Below are 26,125 nucleotides of genomic sequence, written 5' to 3' on the forward strand. Positions count from 1 at the left end.
TACGTTTTTGTTTCACACACAGACACACACACACACACATATATATATATGTGTGTGTGTGTGTGTGTGTGAAACAAAAACGTAGTAAGCATGTAATTACAATATTTCAGACGATTCTTTGCCATATATATATATGGCAAAGAATCGTCTGAAATATTGTAATTACATGCTTTTATCTGTTCTATTTTGCACCTATAAGCCTAGGAAACTGCCATCAAAATGTATTGTTTTTAGAAAATATTGCACTTTATCACAACCACATTCAATAATTGAGAGGAATCTAAAAGGGCCAAAAATGTCGAGCATGATCTTTTATTAGGTTGCTTCAATACCGTCCACACAACCTTGTTAAAACATACCATGAAAAAAACAACAACATATGAACAGACTATGGGGCATCCAGAGTTTTACAAGTGTACATCTAACTTCACAGCATACAAAAATAAGATTTCTGTAAGATGATATTGAAAAACTGGGCAGAAAAACCCGTAAGTATGCACACTTAAATTGTCTCTGATATAGTATGAGATTTGGCAAATACTCAAAGGGTCCTTTTTTTCCTTTTTTCTCAATGAGCACACAAAAAGGTTATGAGTTCAGTGTGATTCAAATTAATTTTCATATTTCAATGATATCATGCATGATGCATAGAGAAGAATAAGGCTAAAAATCACACCAACAGCCAATTCACAGTCTTTAAACAATCTATGAGCAAAACACTTTGTAACCAAGCTATTAATCTACTTACAAACGTAACATACAGTATTTTGTATTTTGTTTAAACTGATAAAACTCTTGCAATCAAAATAGGTATCAAACATTTCTGTACAGGCTTTTCATGTTGTGCAACTTGTGCTATGCAACGGGAAACAGTACAATACTTTTAAAATAAAGTATTATCAATGGATCATTTATGAAGAGCTGAACATAACTTAAAATTTCCTTTATATTTGGTAGGAAAACAAAACAAAACAGCAGCATAAAATCTGGGAAAAAAAGATTTGTTCATCCATCCTGCTCTTCTGCTACTAAAGATACATAATACAAAAGTGTGTAGTGGTTTTCTTTTGCAAATGTGACCCTATAGCTACGTCTTTGGCCTTGTGTTTTGTGTAATATGCTGCCTCAAACAAATAACAATGCTATAGTAACAGGTCTGCATTTACAGTGATTTTAATCGTTTATAAAATAGCAATAAAAATGTATTTCTAAACCCAGAAATCAAAAGGTTTCAGAGTATTATCGAAACAACTTAAATACAATAAAAAAGAGTCTACTCATGAATCTAAATGATTGTTTGTTTCTACTATTGTTTCATAGTTAATTAACTTGTGAGTAACCATTTTTATTTACAGAAAAATGTGTGTAAAATTGAACTAAAGGATAAAACAAAAACAAGCGGACAAAAAAAAAAGAAAGTGAGTGCAAAAGCAGGTCAATTTCCGCTTTGGTGAGAATTAGAGAGACACTTTGTAGGCCAGTGTAAATCCCAGTAGAATTAGCCTGGTTTAGTTAGTCCAACGCTGCTCTTCTGCTACTACAGATTCTACGTTATCCTGTGCGGGCTGTGACATGTCCTAGTTATCCACCGTTTCATTCTTTCCTTCCTTCTTGCATCGACAACTACGTCTGAATTATCTTCTTTGATCCATCCTCAGTCAGATGATACCTGAGAGAAAACAGAAGCCTTTATAATAAAGCAAAATCACAAGTACAGGAGTGGCAGTATGAATGAATGAGAATCGCACCATTGAGTCCATCCTTTAGAAATGTCTTCACTTGCCAAGTCAACAAGTGCCTGTAACAAAGACACAATTATAAACCTCCATAAAAATCCAATGCTCAATAGAATGAGAAAAGGTAGGAATAGTGAATGTGTCAGGGTTTTTACCTTGCCCAGTAGTACTTTGTGTTTGGACAGCAGTCCTCCTCCATTCTTCACAGCAACATCAAGTGTCCTCCTGTGCAGTTCCACTACAGACACACTGAACTCAAAGCTGACAAAAGCAACAAATAAATGTAGTTATTGGTTAGTATGATAACCTGAATCACATACAAAGCCATACAAAGCCATACAAAGCCCATGCAACAACACAAAAAGAACATTTCTCAGAAACATGGGCAATCGCATCATATATTATGGTTTAATTTCTTGGCTTGGACTTGGTATGGAGGGTAAAACAGTTAACTAACTCTGTTCAGTAGAAGCTACGCAGTGGATTTAATATGAAAGGGAATGTCATGCAAATTAATACACCAAGAGAAACAATAGATATGAGTTTGAATCCTTTTCTGATTTGAATGCTATTTCACTGTTGAATGCAAGTCACTGTTTGTTACCGTATTACAAGAGCGTAACAATAAAAAAAAAATACTCTGAAGCAAAAATTATTAGATTAGCTGTAATATGCTCGTCTCCAAATTTTCTCACAAACTGCTTTTAAAATCAGATTGTTGCCACCTTTTTTGTTACCACATAATTGCACATTAAAATGGAACATTAGGAAAGTGCCACATCAAGCTAAAGTAACATCAAATATTTTTATGGATTGTGATTAAAAATAAGTGTGCTTATAGAACCCCTGAACCATAAAAGGTGGAGCGACGACAGCGAAGGACGTTTTGTTAATGTTTTATTATGTGTGTGCGGTAGCCATCCGTGAAAAGGCTGCGGTTTTTACTTTCAGTTTCTGTTTATTGTTTTGATTAAAGTTTGTTGAACATTCGCCGGTTCCCGCCTCCTCCTTCCCATAACTACGAACTTTGTCACAGTTATCTTTTAAGTATGCTAAAGTGTACTTCTTCAAAAAGGCTTTGTTACCAGTTATTATGAAGATTATAATTCGATACAGATTTAACAATATGAGGTCTGCTGGATGGTACCCTTGGTCTTGTGTCTAACTGTGTGTTCAGTGAGTTTCTTACGACTGGTCATAGATGGGGTTGAGCGTCTTCTTGAGTATGCTGGTTTTTCTGCGGCCACTCCGCCTCTTGTCTGGTAACAGGTACAGGCGGATGTATGGGTCTGAGCCATCTCTGGTCAGTGCTATGAGGTTTCTGTATTTATGGAAACATGGGGCAAAAGCAAGGTAAGTATTTTTACAGAGACCTGTTTCGTCACATTTATACAAATTCAAACATACAAATGCAAACCTGTGTCCCCCATCATTTGCAAACATTGTTGTTAATACTTAGAGTTAGAGAGTTAACCACTGATCATCTGGCGAAACTCGCAAATATACTGTAGGTGTTCAGTGTAAAAGTAAAATTTAGGCTAACAAAATAATTGGAAGTGGTACTATAAAAACTTTAATGAAGGATAATATGCATGTGTGTATTCTTACCTGCAGGCATGAACCACTACAATAAGTTTATTCCTCTGTGAGCTGTGTCTAATAGTGAGCTGGACTTCACCAAGCGGATACTGGCTCAACTTAGAGCCGCTGTAACACAGAACAGCATGTTCATCTGACAGCTTCTTAGTCGACATGAATTCAAAACTACATTTCGACTACATTTCCTTTTTAAGTGCATGTTCCATGACTTCCTTGATACAAATTAAATTGACTTAAAATATTTGAGGTTCTTTTTGAATGGTCACAGATTCCTCGTTTTCCTCCTAATTTTTCCTCTCACCTCCAACCACCTGGATACCACCTTTTTACATTCCACCCCCTCTCCTAAACCCCACACACACATTTAATCTTGTGAAAAAGTGAAACAATGCATTCAACATGTCAGATTGCTGTATTAAAAGGAGGAAACAACTGCTATATTACGTTTGGAAATTTCTGAATGCATAAACTAAATAGGCTAACGTTTACACCATTTAAAATAACTTTTAGGCAGCTTTTCTTCAGTGTGTTCAACAGTCTTCAGAAATCAGGATTCTTTAAAGCATAGAAAGTTTAAAAAACAGAAATCAGAAATATTTTGTAACATTATAAATGTCTTAACAGTCACTTTTGATCAATGCATACTTGCTAAATAAAAGTATACTTTTTTAAAAACACTTTTTAACAGTAGTTTATTTGAACAGTTTCATAATATTTAGTATGAATATTCAAAACTACTGCTGAAATACTTAATATAAATGTGTTGTCACACTTCCCACAGCTTCACTGTCTGGGCGGCTCACTAGAGACCAATCGGCTCAGTGCTATCTAGTCAGTCATGCCATGTTGTTCATTGGGGCGCACAGATAAATGGTTTGCAATTAATTTTGTACTGATGTTGTGACTCACTTTTGGAGTTATTTGGATAACGCACGGCAGTGCACAACCAGTATTCTAACAAAATGTAATTGCATTGACAAGAAAAAAGGCAAACTGTAAAAATGACTTCTCCATATAGGGAATCAGTGTGTCATGTGACACGGACTCACTTTTGTAGCTGCTGTAACCGCTGCTGCAGTTCCATTGTTGCACATGGCAGTGAGATGTCGGAAGCCAGACTAGACGTAGAGTCTCTGTGAGACTGATGCTTCTGTGAGCTGCTTATCACTAGACTGGAAACACTGCGGCCTACCTCCGCTAGACGCACCGGGGAGCCATCTGATCCTCTTTTCCCTTGAGGGGTGTCCGGTGGAGTGGTGCATGGTGGGTCTTTTGACGGCTGGATGACTGTGGAGTCGCTTATGCTAGTGGTTGTTTGAGGTTGTGGCGACACGCAAGTGTTATTCTGACTAAAGTTTCTGACTCTGACAGATGACGGCTGGCTGGATGTGACCTCCTTTTCCAAACAGAGGATCTGTTTACACAAAAGCATATTTATATGGACAAAATGTACTTAAGTGCTGAATACATGCACATAAAAACAAACAAAATATTTTTTCTTAATTGCACACAGACACACTAACCCTGAGAGCCATTTTGAGTTTAAGGGTGCTGCTGGGGCCAGAGTTCTGCAGGGGGAACCGCTGATTCAGCATCATGTCCGCCTCCTTCAGGAGAGAACCAATTGCCACCCGCACACTACCCAGAGAGCACTTGTGCTTATTATCCCTCACCTGAGACACACAAACATCTATGCATGTCAGTTATATATATATATATATATATATATATATATATATATATATATATATATATATATATATATATATATATATATATATATATATATATATATATATTGACACTGATGATTTACTACTGAGAAATACACTATTGTTCAAAAGTTTTGAGTCTCTCTTTGGTTTCACAGGATCCTTCAGAAATCATTTTTAATATGCTTAAGAAACATTTGTTATTATTATCAGTTTCTTAACAGTTTTGGTGCTCAATATTGTTGTGAAAACTATTTTACAAGTTTTTCAGGATTCTTTATTAGAAAGTTTTAAAGAACAGCATTTATTTGAAATACTAAAGATTTAGACATTTAGAAAATGTCACTATATTATGTCACTTTTGATCACATTAATATGTCCTTGCTGAATGAACATATTTGTTTCTTTAAAAAAATTGAACGGAAGAGTAAACTACAGTAAACATAAGTAATTGTCATGACTATTAAATATCAAGGACTTAAAAACACTATAAAATCAAAATCGACAATAATTTTTTTATAGAATATTGCAGTATATATTACAAATGGTTTATCTGTGCACATCATTCTTTTTTAATTATTGTGCCCTCATAATCTTTAATCAAAATAACTCCCAGTGTCATCTCTTCTCTTATCTGATGATGTGTTTAACCGGCACAAGGGCGTGAGATCCAGTCATTCACATCAGACCACAGCAATAGCAAACCACAATAATACAACGATCCAATCAATTCCCAATGGACAAAGTCAAGTCCCACCCTACATTTTTTCCTGTTTGAGAAGCAGTTTTACTTGGAAATACTTTGCAATAAGGAAGAAAAGACTAGCTATCGCAACTTTAGTGTCATGCCGACAAGCTTTTGGTCTGTTTCTTATAGAATACCTCAATCTCCAGTTCCTGAGTGTGGGGGTTGTTGATGAGGAAGGAAAAGGCCTCCTCCCACAGCGGCTCACTAGTTTTATACCTAACCTGAAAATACAGGATAAAAACAGGACTGGATATACAGTATTGTTCAAAATAATAGCAGTACAATGTGACTAACCAGAATAATCATGGTTTTTAGTATATTTTTTATTGCTACGTGGCAAACAAGTTACCAGTAGGTTCAGTAGATTGTCAGAAAACAAACAAGACCCAGCATTCATGATATGCACGCTCTTAAGGCTGTGCAATTGGGCAATTAGTTGAAAGGGTGTGTTAAAAAAAATAGCAGTGTCTACCTTTGACTGTACAAACTCAAAACTATTTTCTACAAACATTTTTTTTTTCCTGGGATTTAGCAATCCTGTGAATCACTAAACTAATATTTAGTTGTATGACCGCAGTTTTTTAAAACTGCTTGACATCTGTGTGGCATGGAGTCAACCAACTTGTGGCACCTCTCAGCTGTTATTCCACTCCATGATTCTTTAACAACATTCCACAATTCATTCACATTTCTTGGTTTTGCTTCAGAAACAGCATTTTTGATATCACCCCACAAGTTCTCAATTGGATTAAGGTCTGGAGATTGGGCTGGCCACTCCATAACATTAATTTTGTTGGTTTGGAACCAAGACTTTGCCCGTTTGTGTTTTGGGTCATTGTCTTGTTGAAACAACCATTTCAAGGGCATGTCCTCTTCAGCATAGGGCAACATGACCTCTTCAAGTATTTTAACATATGCAAACTGATCCATGATCCCTGGTATGCGATAAATAGGCCCAACACCATAGTAGGAGAAACATGCCCATATCATGATGCTTGCACCTCCATGCTTCACTGTCTTCACTGTGTACTGTGGCTTGAATTCAGAGTTTGGGGGTCGTCTCACAAACTGCCTGTGGCCCTTGGACCCAAAAAGAACAATTTTACTCTCATCAGTCCACAAAATGTTCCTCCATTTCTCTTTAGGCCAGTTGATGTGTTCTTTGGCAAATTGTAACCTCTTCTGCACATGCCTTTTTTTTAACAGAGGGACTTTGTGGGGGATTCTTGAAAATAGATTAGCTTCACACAGACGTCTTCTAACTGTCACAGTACTTACAGGTAACTCCAGACTGTCTTTGATCATCCTGGAGGTGATCATTGGCTGAGCCTTTGCCATTCTGGTTATTCTTCTATCCATTTTGATGGTTGTCTTCCGTTTTCTTCCACGTCTCTCTGGTTTTGCTCTCCATTTTAAGGCATTGGAGATCATTTTAGCTGAACAGCCTATCATTTTTTGCACCTCTTTATAGGTTTTCCCCTCTCTAATCAACTTTTTAATCAAAGTGCGCTGTTCTTCTGAACAATGTCTTGAACGACCCATTTTCCTCAGCTTTCAAATGCATGTTCAACAAGTGTTGGCTTCATCCTTAAATAGGGGCCACCTGATTCACACCTGTTTCTTCACAAAATTGATGACCTCAGTGATTGAATGCCACACTGCTATTTTTTTGAACACACCCCTTTCTACTAATTCAACTAATTGCCCAATTGCACAGCCTTAAGAGCGTGCATATCATGAATGCTGGGTCTCATTTGTTTTCTGAGAATCTACTGAACCTACTGGTAACTTGTTTGCCACGTAGCAATAAAAAAATATACGAAAAACCTTGATTATTCTGGTTAGTCACATTGTACTGCTATTATTTTGAACAATACTGTATGTGTGCTGCTAGTCTTTAAACAGGTTATAGCAGTTTTAAAAATGTTACCTTGCTTGTGAACATCTTTTGTCCTACAGTCAGTTTGACAAAAGGATTTGGATCTATGCTCACTTTCTTCCCAGACTGTTGAACAAAAACAAAAAATGAAAGAAAATTTTAATTGTACACTATAATATGACTTACATAAAGGTCACTCCTTTAATAGTCACCAAATCTACATAACCAAAATCCACTTTCTGGTAATATTCTGCATATTGGATGATTACAAATTATATAATAACTTAGCCTTTTTTAAGTTGTTTTTAATGTTCTTACTATTGCTTTGAGCTAACTAAGAGGGTTATTTTTAAACTTATCTATGAAAATGTAATGATCAGTTATGTAAATACAATAAGCCTCCTGTTTTACTTTGGCTAATTTAGGAATAAATAATCATTAAATTTAGTTTTAAAAATTATAATAATAATAATAATAATAATAATAATAATAATAATAATAATAATAATAATAATACAGTAGGTCAATGAATTTGGTGTTAAGTTGATAAAATCATACATAAAATACACAATTAAAAAAAAATACTGACAATCTGCAAAATCCACATGAATATTAATGCATGCAGTGGTGCGTAAAGGAAGAATACATTAGAAAAGCAGTAAAGAATTAAATCCCAATCACAAAAGAATGAAACAAATCATAAATTTCAAACATGTGAAATCATGCTCCAGATATGAGTGAAGCACCTGTTTTGTGTTTCAAACGTATGAAATGCATGCGTTCTCAATGTACCTTCAGGCCTTTATAAGGGGGTTTGGGGCCATCAGGGTTAAAGTCAAGTGGATTGGTCTTTCCACAGGAAGGATTGAAAGAAATTGAAAACAGGTGTTAACCCCTAACAGGAAAGTTATTGTACAAGAACATGCAAGAATGATAGTTGGATCAGTCCAGATTCTTTAAAAAAAGGTATTAATTTAAATGAAATCCATATACATATTGAACAAAAATCTTTTCGCTTTTCACTGTAACATAAATGTTGACAGAACCACAAAGACCTTAAAATAGCCAGGTTTTGTCCCAACTTCAGACTGCTTACTAACTCTAGACCAGGAAACTTCAATTATATGTATAATGTTGACCAGGCTAAATTTAGATCAACCATGAATCACTTCAGAATAGGTTAAAAAAAATCTCAATTGAACAAAATGTATAACATGGGCGTAGATTACGCGGGGGACGGGGGGACATGTCCCCCTCACTTTTAATAAAATGTATTTTCGTCCCCCGCTGGGTCTCACCGATCCTAGTCCACCCGCTCCGAGCGGGATTCGAATCCGCTTTGCCCTGCGCGGCGGCGGGCACGTTAACAAGGACGCTAAAAACAGCTTTCTCTAGCCTCGGTTGATAGCGCGCTTTTTGAGGTCAGGGCAGTGCCGCCGCTCCAACCACGCTCATCACGCTTTGCTCGTAGGGCACCAAGTGCTGAGGGGGCACCACGAGAATTTTCTCTCAGCACCCTAAACGCTTCTAAATATGAGGAGGGCGCTCTCACAGAAAGTCCAAAAGCGGATTCGTAGAAACTTACTGTCACGCTGGAGCTGCAGCTGAAGGAAAACAATCGTTGAGCTGAAACGTGACGACGACAATCAGACGATTGCAACAATACTCTGTGTGTTTTTCAAGCAATCTCAATGTAGACTATATTGACAATAAAGTATCATATGAATAATGCAGCTTTTTTAATGTTTAGTATCTTCTGCTCCCCAAGGCTGTATTTATTTAATCAAAAATAGTTAAAACAGTAATATTGTGAAATATTATTACAAATGAAAACAGCCCTTTTCCTATGTGAATATATAGTAATTTATTCCTGTGATCAAAGCTGAATTTATCATCATTACTCCAGTCTTCAGTGTCACATGATCCTTCACTAATCCCTCTCATGATGATTTTATAATCAAGAAACATTTATGATTATTATCTTGAAAACAGTTGTGCTTCTTAAAAATGTTGTGGAAACCATGATACAGTGTATTTTTCAGGATTCTTTGACGATAGAAAGTTCCAATATCACTTGTGATCAATTTAATGCATTTCTGATCAATAAAAGTGTTAATTTCTCTCTTTTTTAATTTTACCACAAATGTTTAGATGGTTTCCACAAAGCATCAGCATGAGCAGCACAACTGATAATAATCATAAATATGTGTTGATCATCAAATCCTCATATGAGAATGATTAGTGAAGGATCATGTGACACTGAAGACTGGTGTAATGATGATAAATTCAGCTTTGATCACAGGAATAAATTGCACTTTACTATATATTCAAATAGAGAACAGCTGGTTTACATCAGAATAATAATTATTATTTTATTTACATTGCAAAAAATCTATGGAGACTTAATGCACCAGTGTTTGTAGTAGGCTATATAAACCAATCATAAAATTGGCATAAAATATAGGAGAAAAATATTATAGATATTAGAGGTTATTGTTCAGCAGTGTATTTGATATCTTACCAAATTAAAAGCAAGAGATGCGATAAATTATATCGGTCCAAAAAAAAAAAAAATTGGTATTACGACACTCACTTCTGAAAAGATGGCTAACGCCCCTGTATATAACCTTGACCTCTGACAGTCTGATAAAACACAAAGTATATTTAATAAAAATATATAAACTTAGTTGCTGAGTGATTGTGGTAGTTTTGAATGTGATAAAAAATATTTAAGAAATGTGATGTTCATAGTTTATTGCAGAGGTCTTCAGCTCTGCTCCTGGTTCAAGGTATTCAGGATAGCTTGAAGATGGTTGTAAATACATTTTCCAGGAGCATGATTAAAAACTTCTGGTTTATTGAATGACAATTAGACTTTACACATGCATAACAAGCAAAAATGGTAATTTACATGCACTAGATCAACGTAATATGCGTTGTTTGCTTTGTTACTGAAAAAAAGTTTGACCGGAAGAAATGTCTATACACACTGTTAGGTAAACAGCTACAATTACTATAGTTCTGGAGAACCAGGATGCAGATTACTGGCAAACTCACAAATAACGTTCTATAGAGATTGTCAGGGTTCTCACAAAATACTAGACCAGAGGCCCTCCTCTCCTTTCGGTTTCCACAGCCAAAGCTACCCTCAAAGACACTCTTACAGTAGAGGAGGAAGGCACAATGAAAAGCATTAATAAAGTAGGCAAGCCTGGATGACTACTGTATGTTTGGGTCAAGAGTTTAATAGTTCCCTTTCTGATAATTAAGGACTGGATTAAAAACTCAAATGGTTTGAAAACTTCAAACCTACTCAATTTTCATATAGATCAATCACTCAGCAAGCAACTAAACTTGTTCAATGAAGCTTGTATTACTACTAGTTGGTAATGTAAATGTCAATGAAACTATTTAAATGACATTTTCTAACTCTGTTAAGTACATAATTATATGATCACATAATTAAAGGTACCAAATAAATATAAAATATTTCCACCTTACACCTAAAATGAAAATTACAGTGTTTTTCAGGGCCACATCGACTTTTGTTGTATGGATAGACACCGAAAATGAAAATTACAGTGTTGTTCAGGGCCACATCGACTTTTGTTGAATGATAATAGTTCAAATTATAAATAGCATAATTATAAATAGCATAAAACAGCTTCTTTTGTGTTCTGCAGAAGAAAAAAATGTATTTGGGTGTGAGAAATTGCAGTTTGTTCTTTATTTTGTATTCACATCCAAGAAGACTATCATAGAACATAAACAGCAAAAACCGTGAAGCATTTTATTAAAGTAGAACACAAGAACAATGAGCAAAAAAGAATGTAAGACTTCTATCTTTGTTGGACATCAGAACAAGTCGCCCTACAGCATTTCCTCAGGCAGGGACTATGTACACGTACACAGAAGTATACATATCATTATTGTTCTTACCGGCAAATTACTAGCAGAGTCCAGGTAAACAACTAGCAGAGCTGACGAGAGATTGTCATTAGCCCGTATGCTCCGCAGTACCTAATAAGAGATCAAAAGAGAATGAAATAATCAAAGGTTTTGCTAGTTATGTTTTAATCTTGTCTATCAGTGTCAGTCAGTGAGTTTGTGTGTGCATACTTGATCTAGTTTTTCAACATTTGGGTACAGTGACAGCCACTCTAATCTCAGATGAAGTTTGCCTGTCATAACTTCTTCCAAGTCAAACCACTGCAAACAGACAAACAAACAAACAAAAAATATTATTAGTGCACTGGAATGGCAGCTATGGGCTTAAAAAGCATACAGTTCATTCCAATACAATGATTAAAATCACAACTGATGATAATCTTTTCTTTGGTAAAAGAACATATTTGCAAAACAAAAACAATTAATCAAATACAGCATAATCACAGAAAACTTTGAAAACTCAGTTAATTAATGAGAGGATGCTGACTTAAACATTTGTGACATTTGTTTAAAGGGGACCTATTATGCAACATACATGGTGTATGAACATAAATGTAAATCAGCAGTGTTTGTACACAACCACCCTATAATAGTAAAAATGCACCCACTGCTTTTTTTAATCCCCATAAATCATAAGCAGTGTCTCAGAACAAGCCTTCAGTTTGTATACAATGTGACATCACTTTGCACAGGCCAGGTCACGACTGTAGATGGACTCTGTCCCATTAGCACAGGCCCTGAGTGAACTGTACACAGTCCGACATATTTATCTCCTCGCCAGAGCATTTAACAGCAGCATTCAAGTAAAAAATATATTCTTATTAAAGTTACTAAAGTTATTTAGTGTCAAGTGCAGTGAGTGATTTTTCCTTTCACATTAACAGCATATATAGCAGCAGGTACTGCACATTACACTGCTTTCACTTTATTACACAGATATAATATACACGTGATTTTTTTCCTTGCTGGTCACGTTCACAGACATAACCAACAGTGTTTATGATAACTTTGTGTTTTTGATATAAACCCTGTGTGTATTTGACAGTTTAAGCACAATTTAGTTTTTTGGCAGAGTATCCTAGGCGCAAGCTGTAAAGGCTCCGCCCTCTTCTAGAAAGAGGGGTGGGGAGCAGCAACTCATTTTCATTTAAAGATACATGCAGAAAACAGCATGTTTTTCCCTCCACTCCAAAATGGGCATTTACAGCAATGTATAATAAATGATCTGTGAGGTATTTTGAGCTGAAGCTTCACAGACACATTCCGGGGGCACCTGAGACATATTACGTCTTGTAAAAAAAAAAGAGGGCATAATAGATCCCCTTTAAGGATGTAAGCTGTAAATTAATATTAACAAGAATGTCCTTCTGGATATATTTCAAAATATATTAAATAATAAATAATGACTGTAGAAGTCAGAAGTCACAGGAAGTAGAAAAGTGCCTAATTGAAACCACCATAGATCACCATAGAAAGTGGTGGTTGGGGAGGGGGTGGGAGAATCAATGCCTGCCAATACAGAATAGTCTAAGCAACTTTGGAAACTCAATATCTGTACATTAATAAGAGGGTGCTGAAATACAATTCTTGGGGATATTTGTTGAGGGGTGTGAGCTATAAATTAACCTTAACAAGAACGAGTGTGACTGTATTACCTCATCAACCTTCTGTTCTTTATGAAGCTCACTCAAGTCAATCATTAGACTGGAACAAAAAGAAATGAAGCATTACACATTTTTTAAAAGGTCTATACATTTTTTTGTACATTTCAGCTACATAAACGAATTGGGCACCTGCCCAAGAAGTCATCTTTATCTGGGTCTTCATCAAAGAGTTCTATTTCCAGATGTTGTCCTGAATGTTCATATACTAGTGCCTGGTAATGGAACACAAGAATGCACATTTTAGTGTATGTGCATGAGTCTTATGAGTACAGTAAATGAGTCTGTATATATATGTGTGTGTGTGTGTGTGTGTGTGTGTGTGTGTGTGTGTGTGTGTGTGTGTGTGTGTGTGTGTGTGTGTGTGTGTGTGTGTGTGTGTGTGTGTGTGTGTGTGTATGTGTGTGTGTGTGTACCTCATACACCTCATTCCATTTGGGGTGCAGACATTCTTTTATGGTCTTGCTTCTAAAGAGCTGGTTGCTGACCAGCAGCATGCCATATGGGTCAGACTTGCCTTTAATCAGCCCGCCCAGATATGTGTCCTTAACTTCTAGATTCTGAGCCTCAAGGAAATGAATTCTCAGAACTCCCTAATGAGCGTGAGATAGTATTAAATATAACAAGAGATTACTGAATATTAATATGAAATTAATATTTGCCAAATAATGAGCAAATAATGCCAAATGATGAGCACTCAGATAGTTGTGTATGTGTGTATTTACCTTTGGCATAGGGAAACGGAGCTGTGCCAGTTCAACCTCACCTATCAGTGGTACAGTGATCCTATTGGGCAACACCATGTAAGTGTTGATAACATCCAGGATCATGTGGTCTGAAAAGCCACTGCCAATGAAAAAGAAATCATGATAAATTAATTTGTCAAACTAAAGTGGTGATGTATTTCTGGATTTTAATCATTCTCCTCTATGCAATTAATAAATAATTTGGTAGGGGGAAAAAATAAAGACAATATTAGGATATTTTCCCTTTGTGGTTTAATAAATAATGCATCAGAGGCACTGTGATCAATGACTGTAAAGAAATGAATGACAAAAACAGTTTGGAAAAAAAAAAATCAAAACGGCTCAAAATGTTCCACACAGAGATCAGTGATCACTAATGAATCATGAATCATACTTATGATCAATGAACTAATGACATTAGTTGGTGTTTTGACTGAAGAGTGATATAAATTAAACCTCGGTATACAGAAACAGACAATAAAAATACATATAAATACACATTTAAAAATATAAAGCATTAAATAATTACTGAAGAAGTTAGAAGGTGCATTTAAACAAAGTCAGCTGATATAGATATACTGACGTAGATGAAAAAAAAAAAAAAAATTATCCTGTACCTCCCAGATGTTTTGCTAACAATTGCATTCAAATGTTGACTTGCTGACTAAACCAAGAATTTGACAAAAGATCATCTGACAATGTTTAATCAAGTATATTTTTGTAACATTAGCATGTACCGGTATACTTTTTTTATGCTTTGGCAAACTCCTACTGCAGCATTGGTGTGACAGTATGTGCATCTAATTGGCCTGCAGCCTGCTGGTCCCAGGACAAAAACACTGCAACCTTGTTAAAATACAAGCAGGGGGAGAGGCAATGGAGAGGAAACGCACAGAAACAAAAGTGCCATTTTGAGGATTGTGCTTACATTCCTCAGCTACCCCCTCTCACATGTAACTCATGCTCCTGTTGGTGGGCAGCTGCCTATCTTCATTGAAAAGGCTGTAGTTCTGTCAGTGCTGCCTGGCTTTTAAGTCATCTTAAACACATACAGAGGCGAATAGGCCTGGACGCACTGTACAGGAAGACAAATTACAGTGCCTTGCGAAAGTATTCGGCCCCCTTGAACTTTGCGACCTTTTGCCACATTTCAGGACCATTCTTGAAGAAAACCTGATGGAGTCTGCAAAAGACCTGAGACTGGGACGGAGATTTGTCTTCCAACAAAACATAAAGCAAAATCTACAATGGATTGGTTCAAAAATAAACATATCCAGGTGTTAGAATGGCCAAGTCAAAGTCCAGACCTGAATCCAATCGAGAATCTGTGGAAAGAACTGAAAACTGCTGTTCACAAACGCTCTCCATCCATCCAACCTCACTGAGCTCGAGCTACTCTGCAAGGAAGAATGTGCAAAACTGATAGAGACATACCCAAAGTGACTTACAGCTGTAATCGCAGAAAAAGGTGGCGCTACAAAGTATTAACTTAAGGGGGTCGAATAATTTTCCACGCCCAATTTTTCAGTTTTTGATTTGTTAAAAAAAGTTGGAAATATCCAATAAATTTCGTTTCCACTTCATGATTGTGTCCCACTTGTTGTTGATTCTTCACAAAAAATTACAGTTTTATATCTTTATGTTTGAAGCCTGAAATGTGGCAAAAGGTCGCAAAGTTCAAGGGGGCCGAATACTTTCACAAGGCACTGTATATTTGCCATGGTAATAAGACCAGCCATCAAGAATTAAACCAGTGGCGTAAAGTACGTCGACACTGGTCTCTAGAGCACTGGAGATGTGTTCTCTGGAGTGACAATCAAATCACACTGCTTTGTCTGGCAATCCGATGGACGAGTCTGGGTTTGGAATGAGTTTGGAACAGTAGTGGCCTGACAGCATTGTGTCAAGTGTAAAGTTTGACTGTAACAATTATTTCCACCGGAGGCAATATGCAGAACCCGAGTGTAGTTTTATTCCAATACAAAACATACAATAAAAGACTCGCGTGGCAAAATGTAGCCTGCTAACACCTTCTTTATGTGTACAGATGTGGCGCAATGACGCAAATATATACCTTCCCGCGAAAATCCACCAGTATCACTGGAATTAAAAATATTATTAAAAGCTTACCTTTGTAAATCGAGCTACGGTAAGCAGATAGTTTTGAACACTGGCTGGTTATGTAATTGCTCAAAAAAATATTTTGGATAATTTTTAACCCAAAAAAGTTACGGACAGCAACTTTAAGTTAAAAAAAGTAGAAAAATAAACAAGAGAAAAATCAGCACTCATTAAATCTGCGGCACTAAGTGGTGTGTGAGTGGTGTGCAGTGGTGGAAAAAGTACTGAAAAAGAATACTCAAGTAGAAGTAGTTACTTCTCAGAAAATGTAGTTCAAGTAGAGTAAAGTACCTGTCCTAAATACTACTCAAAAGTAGGAGTAAAAAGAAGCCCTTTTAAAAGTACTCAAGAGTAGTGAGCAGTGAGTATTATACTATGAATGTTATTCCACCTTATACCCTGCAAATTAAAATTGTTTAAATTGCTTACTCTATAATGGATGATTTTCAGTAAGAACAAAAAAAAAAAAAAAATCACCAACAGTATTTCAATACTTCTTTGACTTTTTATTTTTATTTTTTTACTGCTAGCACTAAAAATACAGCCATGTAATATTTTAGAAATCAACCAATAATCTGGTAACATTTATGACAACCATTCTGTAGAGGTTTTCTTGCTGATAATTAAAAAAGGTTACAACGCGTAGTAAATTAACAATTTTACATAAAAAAAGCAGAGTTCTTTCTTTTCAAGACACATTCATACTGCTTTAATTTAAATGGATGTTTTCTCTGTAAAAAGAATACACTTAAGAAATATGAATTTTAGTAACTCACAATTTTCACTACTGATTATTTTTGTTTGCAATATAGTTTATTTAATAACATTTATTTAATGGAAAAATGGTGTACGGTCACTTTGATAGTAAGGAATATCTCAGGGCTAAACACAAGAGCATAACATTATAATGTTGCATCTCCATCACTCTCCATTTTAAAATGAAACTGTAAATGCGGTTGATGTAATAATCAATGCACACTATGCTGTTTACCAAAAAATGCTGCAAATACCTGTATAGTGAAGCTGTTGTCTATTCCAGTGTTTCCCAACCTTTTTTCAGTCATGGCACCCTTTGAAAATGTTCTAAATTTTGTGGCACCCTCTCACATATGTTACGCTAGGGGTGTAACAGTACAGATTGCTCACAGTTCGGTTTGTATCACGGTTTTAGGTTCACGGTTTCAGTACGGTTCGGTATTTGCTATATGTTCAGGGGAAAAAGGACTACTGTCAAATGAAAATAAAGAAAATAAGAACAAATAACTTAAATACAAGCAGCAGCACAAATAAATACTATTGAATAAAATAAACAATGCTTTTCAGGTAGGTCTAACATTCGTTTTTAGGTAGAGAAATAGAATAAAGTAATCAAATATAAAATAACTGCATATTTAACTGTTTAAATTAAAAAATAATCCTTATTAAACTTAGAAAAGCTATTCAATCAAGAGCAGTGAGTGATGTCTTTATCTTTTGTTTGACATTAAGCAGACAGCAGTATAGGCTACTGTCCCTTTAAGACCTAACGCAAGGATAGTTGTCGTATTTTCTGTATAAAGTTTCCTTAAGGCATACAGAGTAGGCTACAGACTATGTCTGCTTGGATACTCATCAAGATGGACATTTCGACATACTTTTTGTGTGAGTTTGTCCGTTCAAGCACAAGATTTGAAAGAAACTCAATATTTGTGCGCTGTGAGAAGTGTGTGCGTTTTAGGACGAGTGCACAGAGACAGTTCTTGAGACGTTAAAAGCTCCTTCTGCTAAGAATTTGAGCAGTAAAACAAACCTGTTGGTATCATAACATGGATGTGTTTATATAGTTCAGGGAATTATAGGATTTTATATGAAATGAAATGCAACACAGCACGTGGCATGTTTGGTTGGATTAAAACGAACCTTGGGGTGATTGCTGTATTTCCTTAGCTTCCTTCAGAGCTAAGGAAATCCAGCTGAACGAATATGTGTGCGTCTTTTAAATTGCGTAAAAATGAATAAATGACAAAGCAATATGTGGTGGTCGGTGTTGATTCTGTGGCGGTCCACCACAAATTAGTCTATGTGTGGGAAACAAGGCCGGAGAGTGGCTTGCCCTGATGCAAGGCACCCCAACCTAGGTTGGATGCATCTGTCGAGACTACTTTCCATCTCATAATAGTGCCCGTGTTCAAACCTGACTGGTACCAGTCTGTTGCTAACCAAGGAGCCAGAGCTTTGAAACAGCGGTGGTTGATGCATAACCGGCCTGAACGCAGTGCCCTGGCTAGGACGCGTTGCTTTAGCCAACGTTGAAGGGGTTGCATGCGCAGCAGCCCCAGATTGAGCACTGCTCACGCTGAGGCCATTCGCCTTAACATCCTCTGAAACTTTTCGAGAGGGGTAAAAGTGCTGAGACACAAGCATTCTAAATGGCTGAGGAGCCAGGATCTATGAGTCATAAACTGAGCCTCTCATTGGGCTATGCCCAGCCAATCGTCGAGGTAGTTGAGAATGCATATTCCCTTTAGCCTCAGGGGAGTCAGCACTGCGTCTATGCATTTCGTAAAAATGCGGGGTGCCGTAGGTAGTACGAATGTCAGGACTGTATATTGATAGGTTTTCCTCTCAAAGGCGAATCTCAAAAATGGCCTGTGCTGGGGTGCTATCTGAATGTGAAAGTAACCATCCTTCAGATCTACTGTGAAAAACCAATCTCCCGGGAGAATGTGCGTGAGGATTTGTTTGATGATCAGCATTCTGATTGTGAGCTTCATTAGTGCTCTGTTCAGCTGTCTGTGATCTAGTATGGGTCTGAGGACACCATCCCTCTTCGGAATGAGGAAGTATCAGCTGTAGAAGCCTGCATTGATTTGCGACAGGTGCAAACACTAAGTGAGTGTTCATCACTCGGTTCTATCACTCGCTTTTCCAGCAGCCTCATGACTTCGGCATGAAGCACGTGACTCACAGAGCTTTTTACCGTAGTCTCCACCACGGCCCGAAAGCGCGGGGGTCTGTGAGTAAACTGCAATGAGTAGCCTCTTCGACAGCCATGCTGATATGCCCAGAATGGCCTGCCATGCCTGGAGTTGAATAATACTCAGTAGGAGTTGAATAATACTCAGGAGCAGGTCGCTTTGTGAAAGGGGACCAGCGGCCTGATTGATTTGTGCTTGTAGAGATCTCAGTGGTATTGACTAGGGATGGGCATTTTCCCAAAATATTGTATTCGAATATTTGGGCTCATAAAAATCGAATATTCATTTATTTAAATTAGGTATTTTGAGAAAATGAGAGAGATGTTTCTTTCTTTTTTTCTCTAAACATGTCGTCACCATTTCTGAAGAAGCTTATGATTAGGCAATGTACACAACACGCTTACGTTATATCTTAAGGTTTTTAAAACATTAAACAGTGTGTAAAAAAATGCCTAAAGAACAAAAGCATTATAAGCTCAAGGAGCACGAGCAGAGCGCATCATTTAGCGTGACGTACACACACACACACACACACACACACACACACACACACACACACACACACACACACACACACACACACACACACACACACACACACACACACGCGCGTCAATAGGCTATAGCCTACCGACGTGTGTGTGTGTGTATTTGATATGGCTGATGTGTTTACTTTGTATTGTTTCACATTTTCATGTAATGAGAAACTATAATATTATTGGATTATGAAATTATTCTCGGGTGAGAAAATGCGCCACTGACAGGCGTTGCGGAGACAAAGATAACGGTTAAGTGAAGTTTGAGTGAAGAACTTAGTTTTCTGTTCATAAACCCTCAAAGAACTTTAAAGGAAGCATTTGTCTTGAGATCATTTTGCTATCATAAGTTATCTCACTCTCACTCGGGGTAGCTACAGATGAGCTTACCTGCACTCCTGAGCAGTGATCGCTCATTCCACTGGTGTTTGGATTTCATGTGATTCTCGTTTGTGGTGGTGAGGTGATATTATTATAACTCAGTTTCAGTAATTGATTTCATCAAAAGTAACTCCATTTTGTAACAACATTTTCAATTTTCATCTAAGTAATTCCAAACATTGCGAGGCAGACGACGGCATTGTGATCAAATGCACTTAACTTATAAACCTGCTCCACAACGCCACCTAGTGGATTGAGTTATAACTGCGAGATTTAGAGGGATTTCTCATGGATGCACTGTGTACCCAGTTGCTTGTGACTTTTTATTTTATGTCATCCTACTTTTATTATTTTATTTTACCTTACCTTATTTGTGTTGAAAGAAATATTTTTGTAAATGTGTTAACTTCATCAAAACTTAATGTTACCCTTTCATTGTTATTTATGTTTAATTTTCAATGGTTCCAGTCGGGAGTTCCTACCAATTGTTGTAGGTGGGGCCTTAATTAGTGGCGCACCTTAGGATGCGTTATCGCTTCCTCTTTAAGTGTTCGCGCTCAGTCTGACTGTGAATGCAGACGGGGAAGTGCGGAGTGAGACAGTAGACCTTCCAGTGTGTGTGTTTTCTAATTTTGCTCCAACCTACTTTTTCTTTAAAGTACATAAATGTACATCCTTCATCTCATCCATGTTTGGCTGTCCTTCTGTCCTGAGGGTACCACTTAATATCTGCTACAACTGCATTTACTGTCAGCCAATTAACAAAATAAAATTTGAATAGTATTTTTAATTTTCGAATGTTAATTACAGATCGAATATTCGACTATTCGAATATTCGTGCACACCCCTAGTATTGACAATGTTTTGCGGCGCGCATTACGTTCTACGCACTCATAGCACGAGATACAACGGGGGTATTTATGTTTTGCAGCGCCAACTGTGTGGTGGGTGCGTACATGACATACATAGCACTCATAGCGCAGGATGGCGCAAGCTTGCCAGAACTGCCTTAGACTGCTGGGAAGGCGGAGCCTTTGCCTGGCGGTAAGATGATGAGCTGGACCTCTTCGGGAGGATGTGCTTCATGGTCTGAGAAGCTTTCTGTGTCTCGGAGAACTGCTCAGCAAATCCCGTCACTGCTGGACCGAACAGGCTATTAGCTGTGATGGTGGATTCCAGGAAAGCGGCTCTGTCTGCCTCCATCTCTGTCAAATTGAGGCAAAGATGGTGCTCGAGCACAGTCAGGCTGGCCATGGACTTTATGATCACCTGGGCAGTGGCTTTGGTCGCACGCAGGGCTAGGTCAGTGGCGCTGCGGAGGTCTTTGAGAAACTCCGGGTCTGGGGCAGACTCATCCAGCAAGCGGAGAAGTTGTGCCTGGAAGACCTGAAGTACATCCATGGTGTGTAGTGCCGATGCAGCCTGGCCAACGGAGGCATACTCTCAACTGGCAAGGGGCCAAAATGGTGCGGCATGGCTTAGAGGGATGCAACGCTTTCGACTGCCATGCTCTGGATGGCCTCCTTGAGCTGTGGGAAGTTATCGTAGCCTTTTTCCTTTGTGCCGTCTACAATTGAGAGCGCTGGGGAAAAAGACGACTTGGAACAATAGAGAAGGGCGCTTTCCAGGCCTTCGTCAGTTCGTCATGAACTTCCAGGAAGAAGGGTGTTGGCCTTTGTGGACAGGAATGGCGACGACCTTGTAGGAACCATTTGTCCAGTCTGCTCTTAGTAGGTTCCTGGGACCACTCGAGCCCGAGGTCTCCCACGGACCTTGAGAGAACATAGTCCAGTTCCGCATCAACCCTAGCCCTGACACTCGTGGCGGCTTGCATTGAAGTGTAGCGCTCCGAGACAGAGTCTGACCACTCGCTGGCAGTTGCCAACTGGGAAGCGTTGTGGCTGGCCTCTTCCTCTTGGTCCCGTCGGGGTCCACCGAAGGAGACCGAACAGGTTGCTGGGAGGGAGGGGTGTTGTTCTTCCTGTGTGAATGTAACAGGAGGCTGTGGCACACGCGGGGAGAGGTGGGGCGTGTGGGCACAAGGCTGTTCCGGCTGCATCGGGTTGCAGCGCTTTTTCTTGTGCAGTCCAGACGAGAGAGCAGGTGGAGAGGGATCGACGTCGAACATGGCAAGCCGTGCCCACAGTGTCTGCAGTGCCATTTTGTCACACTCTGGGCAGCCGCCCTGGTAGAGTGCCGCTAGGGCGTGGTCTTGGCCAAGACATTCCGGGCAGATGATCTGCTGATCCCCTCCAACAAAGGAGTTGGAAAAATATATGTAATGCTGGTCACTATGGTTGATTTGACTGGATAGCGCAGCTGGAACGCCGGTGGCGTCTGAAGGTAGATGAATCCGATGTACTCAGAAGGTGCTCGGGTTCCGCTGAGGTGCTGTTTTGACGGCGACTTTAGGTCCAGAGATCAGCAAAGTGAAGAGTCGCTGAAGGAGATTTGAACTGAGTTCCTATGGCATGACACGGTCCCGCCATGGTGAGCCCTTTTATAGACTCGCTATGGAAATTCAGTCAGGAGGCGTGAGCGGGAACACATGTGGCCCCCCTATTGGCCAATCAGCGCACTTATACACCCCGCTAGGTATGCTGTGCAGCTGCACTGTGTTTTACATGAAAAATTTTAAGGATAAAATTCACTTCAGTCTCGAGGAAACATGGGAGAATGTGGTAGTTTAATGTTCAGTTATGTTTGACAAGAGTTGAGTTAAGTTTTTTGTGTTTACCTGAAGAATACAGTTTGTGGTTTGGTTGTGGGTGGCTACAAGCATTAGGTTTATATTGTATGTTGCTCCTCTCAATGAGCAATAACTGTACTAATGGATGTACATTGACAAGTAACTTGCTACTTGTTCATAGTATAGATAGACTTTACCTCATTTATTATAATGTATTAAATTGAGGAAGTGTTTATTCAACACATGGGATTAAATCTACCCAAACAAATTAAGTGCATATTGTTACCTCAATTTTATTGAGTAGATTCAAGATTAGGTTTGAATATACACTGTAAATTACATTCAGCTTAGCCTTATTCCATTAATATAATATATTTTCATAATTCATTTAATGTTATTATAATTATCCAGTTAATATTACCATTATATGGTCATAATTAGGACTGTCCCATGGCAATGTGGAGGTCAATGCTCAAAAACATAAAAGAAGTATAAAAGTCATCCAAGAAGAAAAACATCAGGATATCGGAGCATTACAAAAACAGAAATGTTCTGTCCATAACATTTATTTGCTTTGCATTTTGAATGATTTTACATTGCAATTTTTTTTAATATATTAAAAAAAAAAATGAATTAAAACCTTAATCTGCTACATTTATTTAAACTTATCTCATTCATCAAATCCTCTCTCTAGATTTACCAAAATCTATTTTGCGCTATTCATTACACCTGCCCCCGTTACATTCCCCTCCAATCTATTATTTCCCATTTCTGTCTAAATTACTTTTTCATCTCTCTTGTCAGCAACACTTGACATTTAATCTCTCAAATTTTAGAGTGCTGTAGTGAAAGTCAGATTCATTGTGAATTACTTCCTAATAAAATAACACAACATTCACCGAGTAACACAATATGCTGAACAGAAATAATAAACACCATAGAAAAAAATGAAAGCAAGAATGACGATCATAACTCTCATATTGATTTGCTTGCCAAGCATATGCATTCCCCAAACATCTTCTTAATGCAAGTATAGCACTCTCTGAGGCTACAACAATCACTCAACAGTGGGACATTATAGACATATAGATATACAGCTCAATTACACTGCTTTGGAGTATTATGGTTACCACTCAAAGACTTTTCTTCAGTCTTACAATAGCTATATGATGCAAGTTACATGGCAGACATGGGAGCAGCACTTTCTTTGTGCAGGGAAGATTCAAAGCAGCACCAATAAACATTAATAGCCTAAGAACAAGCACTATCAGTGCTGCAGTGCTAATGGCCACAGTCTAATTGTGCTTTTGATATTGGAATATCAGTAAGGATTATCATGAGATCAAGCTCCCAAACAGCCCAAACTAAACTAGTGCAATTATTCTGCTTTCCAGAAATATGATACACAAAACAAAAACACAAATAAATACACAAAATAAAATACATACAGATTTAAACTCTGTAGCCTCTGTTAGGGAAGTGCAATCACCCACCTGCATGCGTGTGTGTGTGTGCGTGCATGCGTGGGTGCATGCGTGTGTGTATGTGTGCATCCTGAGGTGCAACACTCATGAATCTGCTCTAAGTGTTTACTGCAGACAGTATGTTACACAAACACATTGAGGATCTCTCTAATCTGGCATTACTGTGGACATTTAGAGGCGATTTGAAAACATTGTTTTACGGTCTGAATCTACATGCATAATGCATAAATGAACAAACAACAAAGTACAACTAAATGAAGAAAGACTAAAAAAAGAGGCCTAAACTAAATAGACCTCTAAATAAATAAATAACAGGCTATATACGATGCTTTGACTGTCTTAAGTATATCTATAATCCAATGTAGGAGGAAACAAATTACTTACTTAAGACCTGGAATGTCAAGTATGTTTGTGAGGCCTGTCCAGTTTATGTCCAAAAGCTAAATGAGAGAGAGAGAGAGAGAGAGAGAGAAGCAGTGAAGCATAAGTGAAGCATAACTTAAATAGATCGTCACACTGCTAACATAGAGAAATACAGGTATATCTGTTAAGAGGAGAGAAACAAGCACAAAAAGATATCACAAAAAATACCCTGTCAATGTCCCTGATGCAGTAATTTAATATCATTATGGGTGTGAAGTCCCACTGTAAAGCCAGCACTTAAATAAACAACATTACACTATGCATGTAATGTTAGTTACTATGATGAAAACAATCAGTGTCTCTGTGGCATATAAATGAGAAAGAGGGAAGGAAGGAAAGAAAATAAAGAAAAGAAATAGACACCATCCACTAAAATGGGGACAGATGCAATCGAAAAATGTGTCCCTCTGTATGTTTGTTTTAGTGTCGCCCACACTGCAGATGAATATCTGAACTAAAGAGAAGCCACCTCTGCAGTGCATCATCAAAATACAGTCAGTCTGCAGGACACTTCACACAGTATTCACACCCATTGAGTTTTGCTACACCTGCCTCATTCAAGCCTACATTCAAAAACAGCAGCAGACGACCTGCTGTGAAATTAGCACTGCTAATAATCTGGTACTGACAGACTATAGAATCTGGGTCAGAGCAGCTGACATTCTGCCACTGCTACGCACATAGTAGAGCTGTTAAGATCATTTTATACTGCTATTAATAGTCTCAATCATGCAGTTCAATCAATTTCATCAAGAGAAAAATGTCTTTAGGAACTGTCTCTTTTTCTCTTATAATGCAGCAAATGACCATCAACTGAACTCCCAGTAATTTCTTACATGTCACTGCCACTGAATCTTCTGAAGTGATTAAGAAGATACCCTCCTCAAGCCAAATGTGACTCTGGACCATAAAACCAGTCATAAGTCGCACAGGTATATTTGTGGCAATAGTCAACAATACATTGTCATGGTCAAAATTATAGATTTTTCTTATATGCCAAAAATCATTAGGATATTAAGTAAAGATCTAGTTCCATGAAGATATATATTATATATATATATATATATATATATATATATATATATATATATATATATATATATATATATATATATATATATATATATATACATACATACATACATACATACATACATATATTATATATATATATATATATATATATATATATATATATCGTTTTTTTTTATTTTTTATTTGTAGTAGTAATATGCCTTGCTAAGATTTTCGCAATATTTAGATTTGTTTTGATCCCTCAGATTCCAGATTTTCAAATAGTTTTATTTTGGCCAAATATTGTACTATCCTAACAAATCATACACCAGTGGAAAGCTCATTTATTCAACTTTTATGAGACTTTCATTTAAAAAAAAAAATGTGGTTCAGGGTCACAAATGTGTCCACTTAAAATGCACTCCATAGTGTGTGTGGGGAAAAACATAGAAGACAATTTAGAGGACAATCTTTAAAGCAATAGATCTTGG

At 37.5% G+C, this 26,125-nt stretch overlaps 1 protein-coding gene across 4 annotated transcripts in view; it reads right to left on the reverse strand.

Annotated features, from left to right (window-relative positions):
* Positions 1-298: 298 nt before the first annotated feature.
* esyt2b (extended synaptotagmin-like protein 2b) overlaps positions 299-26,125 on the reverse strand; it is a 45,006-nt gene continuing 19,179 nt past the window's right edge. For 3 of the 4 annotated variants that reach the window (XM_067438683.1, XM_067438675.1, XM_067438702.1), the window contains 17 exons: positions 24,582-24,637; positions 14,009-14,129; positions 13,700-13,876; positions 13,416-13,498; positions 13,278-13,326; positions 11,794-11,883; positions 11,614-11,694; positions 8,467-8,523; positions 7,726-7,800; positions 5,930-6,016; positions 4,859-5,008; positions 4,385-4,749; positions 3,345-3,443; positions 2,926-3,057; positions 1,892-1,997; positions 1,749-1,798; positions 299-1,669 (listed from right to left, as the gene is read on the reverse strand). In XM_067438683.1, the coding sequence (XP_067294784.1) occupies positions 1,624-1,669; positions 1,749-1,798; positions 1,892-1,997; positions 2,926-3,057; positions 3,345-3,443; positions 4,385-4,749; positions 4,859-5,008; positions 5,930-6,016; positions 7,726-7,800; positions 8,467-8,523; positions 11,614-11,694; positions 11,794-11,883; positions 13,278-13,326; positions 13,416-13,498; positions 13,700-13,876; positions 14,009-14,129; positions 24,582-24,637 (1,824 nt within the window). In that variant the 3' untranslated portion in view covers positions 299-1,623. The remainder of the gene's footprint in view (positions 1,670-1,748; positions 1,799-1,891; positions 1,998-2,925; positions 3,058-3,344; positions 3,444-4,384; positions 4,750-4,858; positions 5,009-5,929; positions 6,017-7,725; positions 7,801-8,466; positions 8,524-11,613; positions 11,695-11,793; positions 11,884-13,277; positions 13,327-13,415; positions 13,499-13,699; positions 13,877-14,008; positions 14,130-24,581; positions 24,638-26,125) is intronic. The other variant, XM_067438693.1, reaches the window with a different exon arrangement.

The sequence above is a fragment of the Pseudorasbora parva genome, chromosome 1 (genome assembly GCF_024679245.1).
Source record: "Pseudorasbora parva isolate DD20220531a chromosome 1, ASM2467924v1, whole genome shotgun sequence".
NCBI classification, from domain to species: Eukaryota; Metazoa; Chordata; class Actinopteri; order Cypriniformes; family Gobionidae; genus Pseudorasbora; species Pseudorasbora parva.